Source organism: Macrotis lagotis, chromosome 7 (genome assembly GCF_037893015.1).
Source record: "Macrotis lagotis isolate mMagLag1 chromosome 7, bilby.v1.9.chrom.fasta, whole genome shotgun sequence".
Taxonomy (NCBI): Eukaryota; Metazoa; Chordata; class Mammalia; order Peramelemorphia; family Peramelidae; genus Macrotis; species Macrotis lagotis.
Genome location: NC_133664.1, coordinates 154,283,516 through 154,300,680, shown reverse-complemented (window position 1 = coordinate 154,300,680; position 17,165 = coordinate 154,283,516). Strand labels below are relative to the sequence as shown.

At 32.4% G+C, this 17,165-nt stretch overlaps 1 protein-coding gene across 6 annotated transcripts in view; it reads right to left on the bottom strand.

The window, feature by feature from the left end:
• Positions 1-17,165, bottom strand: part of SRPK2 (SRSF protein kinase 2) — a 250,382-nt gene that overhangs the window by 125,758 nt on the left and 107,459 nt on the right. Inside the window, exon 1 of one of the 6 annotated variants that reach the window (XM_074193978.1) lies at positions 505-4,762. The exons of the other annotated variants lie outside the window; for them this stretch is intronic. Coding sequence (XP_074050079.1) covers positions 505-557 — 53 coding nt within the window. The 5' untranslated portion in view covers positions 558-4,762. Of the gene's footprint in view, positions 1-504; positions 4,763-17,165 lie in introns of those variants that run through there. 6 annotated transcript variants of the gene reach the window in all.

Sequence of the window (17,165 nt, the reverse complement as noted above, 5' to 3'; positions counted from 1 at the left end):
TCCTATTTGAGGCTAAATTCTAAACAATTTTTAAAAGAAATTCTGTGGATGTTCAACAATCTGATATTCAATCTGATTTGGATTTTTTTAAAACCTGTTTTCAACATACAATCTTTATATAAATTGTGAGAGAAAATCCAAGGATGGTAAAAACAATAGTGTGCTTGCTTCAGTTTTTCAAATAAAAATTACCAAAATGGGAAATAAACTGAGCTCTTATTATATAAATCCACTAATGCAGTTAAATTAATTATATACCAACAATTTCAATGCCAAAGTGTGTATTTAAAAATTTACAAAAACACACTCAGATACACACATGCCAAAAAAAAAAAAAAAACACATCTACCACATTAGGAATGGTGATAAACATTCAAATAACATGATTCTCACCCCCTAAGGAATTAAATGTCTGAATTATACCAATATCTAGAAAAACTAATATTTCACAAGTGAAGAAAAAGGAGATTGGGAAGTAGCATGAAATCTGAACACTGGACTTACCTACGTTGGAATATAAAGCTGAGAGTAGGGGGAGAGCTGAAATTAGAACCCATGAATGTATATGCCCAAAACTACTCTTGAACCCATGGAAGCTGACCGTAGTGTGTTTCAGCTAAACCTGCCCTGAGTGATAAAACAATGAACTAAAAAACTTTTTAAAGAGCATCAAAGGCCAATAAATCTCCACAGCAGTTTGGGCTTATCTCCATGGATGAAATAGAACTCATAGTTGGAGATTATGACATTATTTCTCTGTCACAAGGCCAGTGACTCACCTATTTATAAGGAGGATACATTATTTATCCAATAAATATTTACTTAATTTCTAGTACATGCAAGGTATTTTGGTAGATAAAAAGATAAATACATTGATACCACTACCACCCACCAAGAACATTTACATAAATGATTTTAAATAGAGCTAATTATAATGAATGTTGGAAGAAAAACTCAAGCAAGTACTAAGAAAATTGAGGACCTTCATTGAGATCTTATTACGAGCCTTAAAGAACAAAGATTCCAGGGACTGGGAAAGAGATAAGCATATGAAATAAAAAGAATGATGAGCATTTATTAAGCCTTTACTACATACTGAGAAATGTGCCAAGTGCTAAGGGTAAACACATAAAGAAAAGACAAATACAAAACCCAATGTGGAAAAATTCACACACTGACTCATTTTTAGTAAAGAAAAAAATAAAAAAACAAGGTTCTATGGAGAAAATGGATGCTTAACCCAAACAAATGCTCTCAACATTGGCATAATTTTGCTTTAATATAGTTTTTACATCTATGTTCAACACATATGTGCATATTTTTATATTCATGTGTGCACATAAATATATATTTATATAATATTTCCATTATATATGTGTATGTGTGGGAGGAGGGTAAAAGAATGAAAAAAGAAAAAGTTAGAGATTTTGTGTTAGTGAACATTTGAGTTTCATTAAAACCGTTATGTATTTTCCCAAATACAATTCTAATCCACTTTATTCTTATTTAATTCTGTGTCCTGATCATTGTTCAAATGCAATGATTACCTATGTTAAGTATACTGAGGCAGCATTAAAAACAAATAATTGTCCATCCGAAAGAGCAACAAGTATTTTAGCCTTCATTTGATTTCTCTTTTGTAAAAAAATTAAATGAATTCTTCAGTGAACATATTCTACATTGTGTTTGCCTGATTCTTACTGAAAGAGAAGTTTATGACTTCATGGCTAAACAAATGAAAAAATGCTAATATAATCTTAACACACTTACTTCAAATTTACCTTGTTAAAAGAAAATTTCTAAGGCTGCATTTTGCTCTATCAAATAAAATGTTTTACCTCTCATCAACAATAAACACAGTGAGATCATATATTCTCTATAACTTTTTTTTGCAAGGCAATAGGATTAAGTGACATGCCCAAAGTCACATAGCTAAGTAATTATGAAGTACTTGTGGCTGGATTTGAACTCAGGTCCTCCTGACTCCGGAGCCCAGTTGTTACCTAGCTGCCCCCCTTCTCTACAACTTTCAATCAATTCTGTAATTATGAAAACATGATCTATTCTAGAAAATCACCTAAGGGGCAGCTACGTAGAACAGTGGATAGAGCACTGGCCCTGGAGTCAGGAGGACCTGAGTTCAAATCAGGCCTCAGACACTTAATAATTACCTAGCCATGTGGACTTAAGCAAACCACTTAACCCCATTTGCCTTGCCAAATCCTGAAAAAAAAAAATCACCTGAAAAGCTTGTCTGTTGCCTTTTTTTATGTTTTCATCAACTTTTATGTACAAGCTGATCCTTTTCAAATATGACAATGTAAGAATATTGATATACTGCTATATTGATGTCATTCTGGACATTTTCCCCAATCATCTATTACCTATAAATCTAATAAACTGATCCCTCAAAACTTTCAAAATTATCAGTTCCAACAAAGATATAGTCTGGGGAACACGTGATCCAATCTGACTGCTATCTTTTCGAAATTGCCAGTTCTTCCTCATATAAATATTTCAGTATGGGGGGGCTAGGTGGCGTAGTGGATAAAGCACCGGCCCTGGAGTCAGGAGTACCTGGGTTCAAATCCGGTCTCAGATACTTAATAATTACCTAGCTGTGTGGCCTTGGGCAAGCCACTTAACCCCATTTGCCTTGCAAAATCCTAAATAAATAAATAAACAAATAAATAAATAAATGTTTCCGTATTGAACTGTTCGAGTTCAAATGTTTTATCTTCTACTGTCATGAATAATAAGTCACAATAAACATGATAGCACATCTGTCCTAATGTTGCCTTTGAAATGACCTAAGTTGGACATGATGCAAAAGCCTTTGGCAGTCACATTTTCCCTTCCATATTTCTCTGTTATTTTATGAGGAGATATAACACATAATCTTCTACCTTCCAAGTTACAAAAGCAGTTTCACTGTATATTTCAATAAGCATCAACTGGCATAGCATACCATTAAAAAAATTTTTCCTCTAAAGAAGGGAAACAATTGTCCCAGTCTTTTATATTAACTTAATTTTCATCAATCAACTCTGTACCCTCTCCAGAGCTACAGCTATGTTATGAGAAATGATGCTTATAAATCAAAAAGTAATCTCACAAGATAAAAGATATAATAAAACTCTCAAGGCCCAATTATAAATGGATTACTAATCATATTATGTTAAATTTATAAATGAATAAAACATTCCAAACTCTCATATTAGAAATACTGGATTCTCTCATGGATTTTTCTTCTCCCTTAGTTCTATTCTTCTTTCACAATATGACTAATATGTAAATATGTTTAAAAAAATATATTGATCAAAGGAATGGAACCAGCATGGCTTCTAATGAAAAGCTCATGCCAAACAAGCTTTCTCTCTTATTTTGGGGTGTTACTAAAGGTCTAATCAGAGAATGTTATAGGTATACTTTAATGTAGCTTTTAGCACAGCATTTGAAAATGTTTCAGCTGGAGTTGTTATACAGCTTTTACCAGACTGTTCCCTGCCATGGGGAGGGGGCACGGGAAGGAAGGCTGGTAGAAAAATGTTGAACTCAAAAACCTGCAAATGGATTAATGTTGAAAAACTACCATGGATGTAGTTGTAATTTAAAAAAAGAAATACTGGAGATAAAACATAATAACCATTCTACTTCTGATTACATTTAGTGTTTTCTTCCCCGTTAGTTAAAAGCTTTCAAATACATAGACAATCTTAAGACATCTAACTCTGGGAAATCATTAAAATGTGAACAAAATAAAATATTTCTAATTTGAGAGTTTGGAATTTTTTTTCATTCATTTATAAATTTAACATAATATGATTAGTAATCCATTTATAATTGGGCCTTGAGAGTTTCATTAGGTCCTTTATCTTGTGGGACTACTTTTTGAGTTATAATCATCATTTCTCATAATATACCCAGAAGAAACTAGTCAAACCATCTGGTTATAAAAATATAGTTTCCCAATTCCTTTGTGGTTATACTGGGAACAAACATCCAACATATTAACAACAGACTCACTTTATTATATGAATGGTGCAGTAAAGTTGACAAAAAAAGATGATGAAAATGAAAATAAGTTAAATAAAAATCCATTGAGCTCAACTTTTCTGTCTGAAAAAATTCTAGATCATACTGTTTAAAAGAAAATTGGTAAACACATAGAAAAGGAATGACTGATCAAAAGAACTAGCATGGCTTCTGATGAAAAGGTCATGCAAAACAAGCTTTACCTCTCATTTTGAGATGTTACCAAACGCCTAATCAAAGAATTTGATAGGTGTACTTTACCTAGCTTTTAGTGTAGCATTTGAAAGTGTTCCATGATATTCTGAAAAAAATATAGAAAAATGGGGCTAGAGAATAATACAATACAATGGAATTCTTTAGCTACCAAAGTGGAATCTAGAGTTTCAATGTCTAACAGGTATTAATACCTCAGGGATTTGTGCTTGCCCCTATGTTTTATCAAGGATTCAGATAAGATCATAGAAAGATTGCTTATTAAATTTACAATTGAGGAAAACAAGTTGAGAGGGACAGCTAATGCATGGTTAGAAACAAGACTGAAAAAAGATGCTAACAACCTGAAATACTGAATGAATTTTTTTTAAAGGTGAAACCCAACAGGCATAACTGTTCCATTTTTGATTCAAAGACAACTTCATAAATAAAGGATAGGGGAAGTCTGATAAGAAAATAATTCAACAGAGACAACACACCTGAGGTAAATACAACTATATTTATACTCTCAAAGTTAGTCTACTAGATAAAACTATTTTCAGGGAAAAACCCTTAATAATAATAATAATTATATATATATATACATATATACACACACACACACGTGTTATGTGTGTATGTATGTGTGTGTTGTACATGTCTGTAAAATACATATATAAAACCTACACAACAAAACTAAGAATAATCCTATAGGGTATGACTATCCAAATAATCTCAAAAGAAAAATGGAATGGACAAGGAAAAGGAATGCATCAGAAGATGGGAAAGGAAGAATGGGATAGGAAATATCTTATATAACTGGGTTGAGGAAAGAGGAGTTTGTACAATAAGGAAGGAAGGGGAGACAGACACCTAAACTTCCCACTCATCTGATTGGTTAAAGTAAAAAAGGATACAAGCAAAATACAATGATGATTATAAAAATACATCGTATCAAGCAAGCAGAAGGGAAGGAAATTACTTAACAGGAAAGGAGGAAATAAGAGTGAAAATTATTAAGGGAGACAGTGGTCAGAAGCAAAACAATCTTAAAGATGACAGAAGGCAAGAAAAGGATAAGTATAGGGAATCAGATGGCTTAAAATAAACAGTAATCCTTACTGTGAATTTGAGTGGGTTATAAATACTCATAAAATGGAAGGGGACAGATAGCAGACTGTATTAGTAAATAATCCAACAAAATGTTGTCTACAAGAAACATACTTTAAAAAGAAAGAGAAAACTTTAAAAGAGGACCAAAGAATATATTATGCTTTTTATAAAAAGGATGACAGGAAATCCTGATCTCAGACAAAAGAAATAACAAAAATAGATCTAATTACAAGAGATAATCATGGAAATTACATTATACTAAAGATGTCGCAAACAATATAATTCATGTGTGTACATACTACATACATGTACTTTTATATAAACACATCCCAAATGGCACATCATCTAAATTCTTAAATGGAAAAGTTGAATTAATAACAGCAAGAAACAGATAACAGGGGCAACTAGGTGGCGCAGTGGATAAAGCACTGGTCCTGGAGTCAGGAGTACCTGGGTTCAAATCTGATCTCAGACACTTAAAATTACCTAGCTGTGTGACCTTGGGCAAGCCACTTTAACCCCATTGCCTAGCAAAAAATCCTAAAAAAAATAAATAGATAATAAAACAATACTAATTGGAGTAGGCCTTTGACTTTTCTAGGTCTGAGAGGGGAAAAATTAACAAAAACATTAAGAAGTTAAGAACTGAATAACTGAATAAATTTATGTAAAAAAACTGGAGAAATAGTAACCGCTTATGGATAGACTGAGCAGTACATTTAATATGATATATTCAGTGTCAAACCACTTGCTTGCCAAAATTTAATTGGACTACCAAAGAATTACTTTATAGCATTAGAAAATGAAATTCATCTGGAGGAACAACAATTAAAGAAAATCAAGGGAATAAACTTTTTAAATGGATGGAAGGGAGCCAAGCAGTACTAAATCTCAAATTATCTATAAAACTATAATCATCAAAGTAATTTGGTACTGATAAGAAATAGAAAGATTAACCAGTGAAACAGATTAGGCATGAAATATTAAAAAGCAAATGAGCAGAGTGACCTAGTATTTGATAAAATCAAAGAGACCAGCTAAGGGGGCAAGATCTCAATATTCAAAAAAACCCAACAGCTTAGAAAATTGGATTTGGTAAAAAAAAAAAAAAACTAAATATAGAACAATATCTCACAGTATGTACTAAAAATAAATTCAAAATGGATACATGATTATGTCCTAAAGAATGGCATCATAAACAAATTTGTGGAATATGGAAGAAAATATCAATTAAGACATGATAGGAGAAGAGTTAATGACAAAACAAGAGATATAATTTTGGTTTCATGAAATTAAAGTTTTTGCACAAAACTAATGCACCTAAAATGTAAAAGCAGGAAACTTAAGGAGAAAAGATATAAAGGAAATGAGAAACACATTGACAAAAAAAAAAAAAGCCAGACTCCAATTGAAAAATGGTCGAAGAACACGAACAAGCAGTTGTCAAATGAAGAAATCCTGACTACCCATGGATATCAACTTCTAATTGGGAAATGTCCAGAACAGAGTAGAGAAGGGCACCAATTTTCAGTTGAAGATTATAAAAAGAGGAAACAAAGACCACCACCAACTACACTGAACCACAAGAGGCAAAAAAAAATTACTGAAGCAGAGGGTAAAAATCCTACTCAAAACTGTAAAAGAGGAACCCAATAAAGGGGAAAAGATCAAATGGTCTATGAATCCCATAAAAGATTAGGGAAGTGGCCAGAGCCAGACCCTAGCACAAAGTCTCAATGCAAAAACAGGTCAGAAATAAGAGTAAGGAAGGAAAAAAAAATCAAACCCAATGAAGAAAAGGGTTAAGAGAAGTCTAAGAAGCTAACTCAGAAAAAAAAGTAACTTTACAAAAAACATAAATAATGCAAGGGGAGAGGGAGAAGTGTAAAATTAGTGGTTTAACCACAAGATAAACAGAAGAAACGAAGCAGGAGATTAAAAAAAAACCTGTAATTCTTCAAGGAAACAAATTGGAAGGAAAATAAATAGCTTAAAACAGAGTGGTAAACATGGCCAAACAGAATGGAGCAAGTAGAAGGCAATGATTCCATAAAAACAATAAGAAATATCTAAACAAAATCAAAATATTTAAAAATAGAAAAAACATGTAAAAAAGTAACTTCCTTCAAAAACAATGAACCTGGAAAACAGGTCAAATAAAGATAACTCCAGAATCACTTGGATTCCATGAAAACCAAAGTCAAAAAAAAAAACTCCTTGATATTATATTTTAAGGAATTGTAATAATAAAACTGGTGAACTATTAGACCAGGTGGAAAAAATGAAACTAGAAAAATCTGAAAACGCTAAAATGTCAGTCAAATCCCAGAGCTTCCAAATCAAAGAAAAAAATCCTGCAAGCAACTGAGAAAACAGAATTTTAAGTACCAAGGAATCAAAATTTAAATCACATAAAAATCATAAACTCTTATATCCTCCATTTGACTAGCTCTTTAAAATCAAATTAAGAAAACTAAACAATTTATAGGAAATTTATTATTAAAACCTAAAAGACATTCTGCTTTATATATGTGTATACATATGAAACAGAAATCATATTGTTATGTTTATATGCAAAATACATATGTGTAATGTATATATATATTTACAAGATGCACAGATTTAAAGAATCCACCCCAAATGCTCACATGGCCTATTTTGTTCTGATCAGTCACAGTCAGACATACTATAACTTGACTCTAATACAGTGACATCATTTTAGTTTTCTTCAAGAATGAGGAATAACAACGAATGAAAAGTAAAAAGGGAGTATGTAGAAACAGAGATAATGTCAGACCCTTAATCTAGGACATTAATACATTGTTGGTGGAGCTGGGAATTCATCCAGCCTTTCTGGAGAGCAATCTGGAATTATTCCCAAAAGACAATAAAAATGTACATACCCTTTGATCCAGCAAAATCAATACTGCATCTATTCCCTGAAAAGATCATGAAAAAGGGTAAAAACATCACTGGTACAAAAATATTCATGGAAGCCCTGTTTGTGATAGCAAAGAATTGGAAATCAAGTGAATGTCCAGCAAGTGGGGAATAGCTGAACAAATTGTAATATATGTATGTTATAGGAACACTATTGTTCTATTAGAAACCAAAAGGGATGGGATTTCATAGAAGCCTGGAGACTTGCATGAACTGATGTTAAGCGAGATGAGGAAAACCAGAAGAACATGGTACACCCTAATGGCAACATGGAGATGATGATCAAATTTAATGGACTTGCACATTCCATCAATGCAATAATCAGGGACAGTAGTTTTAGAGCACCTGTGATGGAGAATATCATCTGTACCCAGAGAAAGAACTGTGGGGTTTAAACAAAGATCAAAGTCTACTACCTTCATTTTTTTTTAAAGTGTCTTATGTACTACATAATTTTGCTATCTCCAATATTTTATTTTCTCCTCAAGAATATGATTTCTCTCCCAACACATTCAATTTCAATCAATATATAGCATGGAAACAATGTAAAGATTATCAGACTGCCTTCTGTGGGGAATGGGGGGAGGTAAGGGGGGAATTGTAAAATTCAAAACCATACATAATGATAAGTAGAAACTACAATGGTATAAAATATTAATTAAAAAAGATTAATCCCAACACCTTAAATTCCTCTAATTGTAAAATGAGTGTAGGTAGATCTTTAAATTCCCTGCATCTCTAACATTTTACAAGCCCCAGAGGCCAAATTATAAGTGCAAGGATTTGCTAAGAACCCCCTAAAATTATTCTTTGATTTGCAGAGTAAATATGATGATGTCAAAACAGGACAGAAAATTTAAAAGACAAAGCACGAATTCTATGAGTACAATATAAAAACATAGGCTAAATTTTTCAAAGTGAAAATATTTCCTTTGGTCAAAGAGAAACAAGATTTCAAATATAAAGACAAATAAGAATATCATGGACTATACCTAATAGTTCTGACACAAAATATGACAATGTCTTATAAGAGGACAAGAAAAAAACAGACATCTAATATATCTGCATCACAAAAAGTGAGTTCTATATATATTCAATTCATTATGTGCTAAATTATGCAATGGATCTGGAAAGTTTTAACAACATAAGACCTAATCAGTCTATCTACTATTTAGAGATCAAAAAAATTTGAAAAGCACCTTACAGAATCAAACTCCCAAAGAATTTAGATTCTTTGGATTGTGACTTGAAATCTCAAATTCCTATCGGCAAATGACTCTGGGCAACAATATTTTAAGAATATATAAACAATAATATAAGCAATAAAAGAAGGAGGGAAAGTTTCTAATGGAAATCTGGCCATGAGAATAGCATGTCTGCCAACAGTAATCGCCAGAACACCTTATAATCTTCAATGCCCATTCCTATAAATGATAAAGCCACAAACCTATTAGAATATAATACATTACTCAGAAAAGCAAGAAACAAGCTTAGATATTATGTGTTGTCACCCACTTATTGCCAGGAAGATTTTCTTTATTTTTTCATTTTTTTATTTTTTTGCAAGTCAAATGGGGTTAAGTAGCCTGCCCAAGGCCACACAGCTAGGTAACTATTAAGTGTCTGTGGCCAGATTTAAACCCTGACTCCAGGGCCGGTGGATAGGGTGCTCTATCCACCGCGCCACCTAGCCATCCCCAGGAAATCACATGGTGCTGCTTTTGCCTAGAACTGCTGGAATACCTTGAACCTCCATGCTATGGGAAACAAATCATATTTACAAGGTCAAGGACTCCCACAGCATCTAGACATTACCATAATTCCTGTTTTTTATCAATCAGGCTAAGAGTCAAAATGGTTCTGGAAAAGCAAGTGGGAAAGATGGCTTTCCATAACACTCCTCTCACTATAATCAACAGAAGGTGCAAATCATATTACCATGAATATGATGCCATGGTCCTCTGATTATAAAGGACAAACAATATCATCATCAGAAAATTTAAGCAATACATTTCCTTTACTATTTACAACTTTATTCTTTTCAGTTTTATAATTCAAAGGAAAAGGTACAAGAGGTTTGTTCAAAAAATAAGATCATTCAACTTTTCTAGAAAGGAATTTAAAAATATATCCAAAAGGCAATAAGAATGTGCATATCCTTTGATCTAGCAATACCACTACTGGGTCTGTATCCTGAAGAGATCATGACAAAGGGTAAAAGCCCCACAGGTATGAAAATATTCATAGAAGCTCTTTCTATTAATGGCAAAGAACTGGAAATTGAGACGGTGTCCATCAAGTGGGGAATGGCTGAACAAATTGCAAAATGTGTATGTGATGGAACACTATTGTCCTATAAGAAATTTTAAGGGACAGGATTTCAGAAAAGCCTGGAAAGACTTGCATGAACTGATCCTGAGTGAAATGAGCAAAACCAGAAGAACATCATACACACCAAAAACAACATGGAGTGATGAACAACCATGATGGACTTGTTCATTTCAGCAATAATGACGGACAATTTTACAAGATTTTTTGATGGAAAATACCATCCAAACCCAGAGAATAAAGTTTAAATGAAATTTATATGAAGACCAAATATTATCTTCAATTTTAAAAGCTGTTTTATGTATTATGCTATTTTTTCCTCTTTAATGTTTTCTTTCTTCCATTTGGATTTGATACTGCTCTAACAATATGTTCAGTATCGTTTAGCATGGCTATAAATGTAGATACTATATCACATTGCTTTCTGTTGGAGACAGGGAAAGAAGGGAGGGAGAGAAAAATTATAAAACTCAAAACTTTGCAAAATAAAAAAAAATATTGGTAAAAATTACCATTGCATGTAGTTGGAAAAACAAATACATAAAATGTTTTTTTTAAAAAAAGATCATTTTCACTATATCAAACTGACAGTTCCAGTTTTAAAATTCTACCCGAACATCAATTCAAACTTTAAAATACTCACATTTTACCAATTACATTAGTAAAAACAAATCAGATTTTTCTTTATGATTACTCTACTTGAAGAATGAATGGCTGGCTAAGAAGCTATTAGATTTCTATTGTTAAGATCAAAATTTTTACCATTATTCATTTCAAGACTTTAGTAAAGCAACAATATAAATAGAAGGCCCAAACAAAGTAAAAAACCCTAAAGGCTATGTATCTGTGAATGCCAAGTTTGGTCTGAGAGAAGAGTAGAGAAAAATCAACTACATAACTTTGTTTTAGCAGCTAGGGACTAGGAATGTAGAATTTCTTCTTTACTGTCAGATAAGACTGATATTTTGGTTGTTTTTGGTGAACTTCTTTTACTCTTCTCTCTTTTTTAATTCTTTGATATGAGGAAAAAAAATGGTTAAGGAATGGGGTTGGTGACTGAGAATAATTTTGGAAATGAATACAATATTAAAATAAGGCTAAAATATTTTTAAATTAAACAAAAAATAATATATTGAATCTGTTTAGCATGAGGACAACCTAATGTATATCTGCATGAGTTACTGTCTAATAAAACTATAGTTTGACTCTGAAGAAATTAAGCAAGCATTGTGTGGTTAATTAGTTCAACTGTTCTTTCTTTTCTTTTAGAACACTGCAGCCTTTCCTGGATAAGAGTCATAAATACTGGGAAAAAAAAAATTGGCCTCAACATTCACAAAGGAAAAACACACAATGAATTAAGAAAGTCTATTGTTAAGATTAGAATATATAGGGGCAGCTAGGTGGTACAGTGGATAAAGCACTGGCCCTGGAGCCAGGAGTACCTGGGTTCAAATCTGGTCTCAGACACTTCATAATTACCTAGCTGTGTGGCCTTGGGCAAGCCATTTTAACCCCATTTGCCTTGCAAAAACCTAAAAAATATATATATATATATACATATATATATATATATATACACACAACCTATACAAAAAAATTTATATTATATCTAAATAAATCTTTTATTTAAATAAATTTTCAGTGTCTGTTTTCAGTTTCAGACACTGAAAATGAAAAATGAATTAGGCCCAGAATTGATAAAATTGGTAAAATTGATAAAAAGAGAATAACTGAGGTTGGGAAGCTACAAAGTTCTATTATCAAGTTCAAATGTTTCCCTGAAAGAAAAGTCCTTCATTTTAATACTAATATTCCATCAATATCTGTGAGTCCCATAATATTCCTGTACCCAAATAAATGAAATAATGTCAACCAACAAAGAGCAATGGAAAAATGCAAGATGAGGTATAAGCATGCAGAATACAAAGACATTAAAAATGAAAAATTATTAAGGAAATCTGAAGTAAATCATCATCAAGAAACATGCAATCACCTATCAAGATCAAAGTAGTTGACAGTTTATATGCTTCACTGACAATTTCAAGATTTCATAAGAAAATGAGGAATGCTCCCAGCAGCAACCTTCTGGGAGAACTGGAACAAAGATGACATAGAATAGGTAAATATAAATGAATTGTGAGTTGCATCACTTGAGTAGATATTTCATGTTACTCTTTTGATTTTTTTTGTTCATTGACAAATATTTAATATTACTAGATCAATATAGAAGAAAATAGTTGAATGCTTTTTAATATTAATAAAAACTTTTAACAGTAAATTAGAAACAAAATCACAGAATAAAGACTGATATAAAACTAGAAAATAAATTCAAGTTCAATATAAAGAATACAATTTTCAATATTTGCCAAAATTATTATTACTATTAAAGTGAAAAAGGTACTAAAAAAGTTAGTAGCTAAGCAGCAACAAAAAAAATTTAAATTACAAGCAACAACTAATAATATTTTTATATACTCAACAGCAGAATGCCTTGCACAAAATAGACTAAATGTTTTCTGAACTACACTGGGCAGTATTTTAAGTGCTCTTCTAAAACCAACATTCCATGTTGAGACAAAATACTATTGAATCACTTACTATTAACTAGTAAGACTTGCCCTAACACAACAAGGATATACAACAAGGAATACATCAAAAACAAAGCACCACTTGTCTTCTCTAGCTTCCAACCCCTCATCTCCATCTACCTGGTCTGTCAACATCATCTGGGCATAGAGTCTACTGCGTGGCACCCATCAAGTCTGAAAAGATAACATGACTCAGCCTTTTTATTGACCCTAGGTGAGAGAATCAAAGGTCAATCAGGCTTCACGAGGGGAAGAAGCTTCATCAGGGGAGCTGATCATGAACCTGGAGAAAAAGAAAGTTTTGTATCAGCAGAAAAATGGCTGTGGTTATGGTTAAGGGAATCTGTATGAAGGGACTTCACACCACCCAACAACTGCAGAAGTAGAGAGAAGCATTTATTTTAGATATCCCATACTAGAATTATCCATTTTTTCAAAGGAACATTCCACTACAAAGTTTGTATTACATCATAATGAAAAATGTTCAAATATTCTAACATATGTGATTTCATAACCCATTCATTCCTGCCCATTTCATGTGAGTCTTGTTCATATCGTTCCATGAGAAAGCTATAGGAAAGGGGTTCCTATGTTACATGTTGGTAGGTTCTCTTTACTTTTTCCAGATATCTTAAGATATAATTGGTGCACACAGACAGTCCTATGGTGTTGCTGTTAATCACAGGTTAAGTAAAAACCTTATTGAGGGCTAGACTAGGAAGTCAACTATTCTTTATAATTTACAAAGGAAAAATACATATACAGTTCTAAACATAAAAACATCTGGAATACCTGGAAACTACCAGCACTTATTCCAGTACTTATTCCACTTATTAATTACAATTTCAATTATTCCAATTCTTTTGTTAGCCATATAATTAAATAAAGCTGTGGGGAAAATATAAGAACATAAGATTTAGCATTTTAAAATTAATTAAAAACAGTTTTTAACTGTTTTTAAGCAAACTTTTTCCAAAAGATCTATGATTATTTTCATTTGGAGGGAAAAAAAAGACAGTTCTAGACAAATTCTATTTACTTCTTCATGACCATTCAAGAAAATATCTCATCACATTTCTGAAATTAAAGGATAATATTTCATCAGCACATTTTTAAATAGTAGGTAAATTTACTGGGAGAATTCTGAAAATTCTCTTGTATTCTAGGAGTTTTCTTTTTGTTTCAATGCCATCAAATTATAATCTAGATATCAAGGCTCTCCAGTTTTTCTTCTCTGAAAAAAAAGTAACTTAATTGACTTTAGCAAGGTCTTTCTCAAAAATAGACAGCTCCAACTATAAAATCTTGGAGTGAGGGAAAGTCTGAAAAAAAGCATTTTGTCCAGATTATATTATCCAATAATTACACCAAAAGTCCACTGAATTATTTCTTCTGAAATATATTAGACAAACTTTACTTATGTAAAATGAGCTAAACCCAGAATTAAGAAGGTGAAATAGATTAAGTTAAAATGCATTTGGGTATTGAACTAATTTAAAAAAAGTTGGTTTTATGAAAAAAACAATAAAACTGATAAACTTCTGATCTGATTAAAAAGTAAGAAGAAAACCAAATTACTAATAAATTAAAAAGGTGAACTCACCACCAATGAGGAAATTAAAGTAATAATTCAGAATTATTCTGCCCAACTCTATGCCAAAAAATTTGACAATCTAAGTGAAATGCACAAATATTTACAAAAATATAAGTTGTCCAGGAGAAGATGAGATTAAATATCTAGACAACCCTATCTCAGAAAAAAGAAATTCAACAAGCCATTACTGAACTCCCTAAGAAAAAAATCTCCAAGGCCAGATGGATTCACAAGTGAATTTTATCAAACATTTAAAATGTATTTGGGAAATGATGCTGTACTTTTATCAATTCCTGGGTGCTAAGTGCCTCAAAAGTTCATTTTTTTAAAAAAACTCATTTTCCCTTGGAGATGCTATAAGGGCTACCATAAACAGTCATGTGATTCAAAGGATAATGAAGATACAAGGTGATTTTAAATAAATAACAAACTATTAGAAAAGTTAATTTGAACTGGAAAGGGGCATAGCATGAACTATTTTAAAAATCAGAGACCCAAAAAGTAGTTACTAATAGGTTGATGCCAACTTAGAAGAAAATCTGTAGTAGAGAATCCTGAGACTTTTACAAGGCTCTGAGTTGGCCATAATTTTTATTGATATCTTGGATAAGGATATGATTGTTCACTTTGCAGCTAACACAAGGTTGGTAGGTAAAGAGAAACCATTTGGATATTACATCAGGAGCCAAAAAGACAAACAAGGCAGACAAATAATTTGAACTTCTTAGCAGCAAGCTATTGAAAGCATATGTTCCTCTGGAAATAATCTGGTTGTTTCAGATCTCAGTTTAATTTGAGCCTCTTCTGACTCTTCAATTCTAACCTAGACATCATTTTCCAACTAATTAAATTCAGAGAACCAGTTAAATTAAAATTCTATTTATCAAGCACCTATGTGCAAGAGGAATATTTAAAGTTAGATACAGCAGGTCCTGACACAAAAAAATTTCTTAACAGAAGAAAAAACCATTCAAATAATTATAATTTTAAAAAGAGAACAAAATGAAATAGCCAGGCAAAATGCACACTTTTAATGTAGAAGAGATCATCTAGATGAAAAAGGGTAAAAACATCACTTGTACAAAAATATTCACAGCAGCCCTGTCTGTGGTGGCAAAGAACTGGAAATCAAGGAAATGTCCTTCCATTGGGGAATGGCTTAACAAACTGTGGTATAGGTATGTCATGGAACCAGGAGGGATGGGAATTCAGGGAAGCTTGGAGGGATTTGCATGAACTGATGCTGAGTGAGATGAGCAGAACCAGAAAAACACTGTACACCTAACAGCAACATGGGGGTGATGTTCAACCTTGATGGACTTACTCGTTGCATCAGTGTAACAATCAGGGACAATTTTGGGCTTTCTGCAATGGAGAATACCATCTGATCCAGAGAAAGAACTGTGGAGTTTGAACAAAGTTCAAGGACTGTTCCCTTTAATTTAGAAGGAAAAAAAACAGATAACTTATTGTCTGATCTTGTTATCTCTTATACTTTTAGTTTCTCATCGCACTCAATTTGGATCAATGTACAACATGGAAACAAAATAAAGACTGACGGATTGCTTTCTGGGGGGGGAGTAAGATTGGAAGAAAAATTGTAAAGCTCAAATAAAATCTTTAAAAATTAATAAAGAAAAGAAGAGATCATCTCACCTGAAAAAGTTAGGGCAAGTTTCATAAGAAAAGTACAATCTAAAACATGAAGAAATATTTCTGATCATGAAAGTCCACTATAGGCATTATAAACAAGACAGAATAAGAATAAGAGGACAATAATCTGAAACAGAGAGCAGTCAAATTTATCTAGAGCACCGAATACAGGGAAGGTAGGCCGAAGTCAGATTGTGGAAGTTGTTATTATTATTCAGTAGACAGTGGGAAATCAGTGAAAATTTCAGGGGAGCAGGGGGAAGAAGTGACATAGGGGTGCAAAAGGAGGACAACTCAGGAACATCTTCATTTGCACTATCTCTCATTCTTTCTATATATCAAAGATAAGAAAAAGGGGGCGGCTAGGTGGTGCAGTTGATAGAGCACTGGCCCTGGAGTCAGGAGTACCTGAGTTCAAATATGACTTCAGACACTTAATAATGACCTAGCTGTGTGGCCTTGGGCAAACCACTTAACCCCATTGCCTTGCAAAAACTAATTTAAGAAATGTTTATTTCTTTGAGAACAAAGGACAACAATAACAGGACATCTCTATACAGGGAGGACTTTCAGAGCAGGAATTGTGGTTAAACCTTTGACACAGATATTTCTTACACTTGTGCCTCAGTATTATTATGGTATAAGCTTAGGCTTATTCTGTCCATAGATGCTGTGTGTGTATTTGTAGGAAGGAAATAACCTGGTTTTAAGATTGTTTA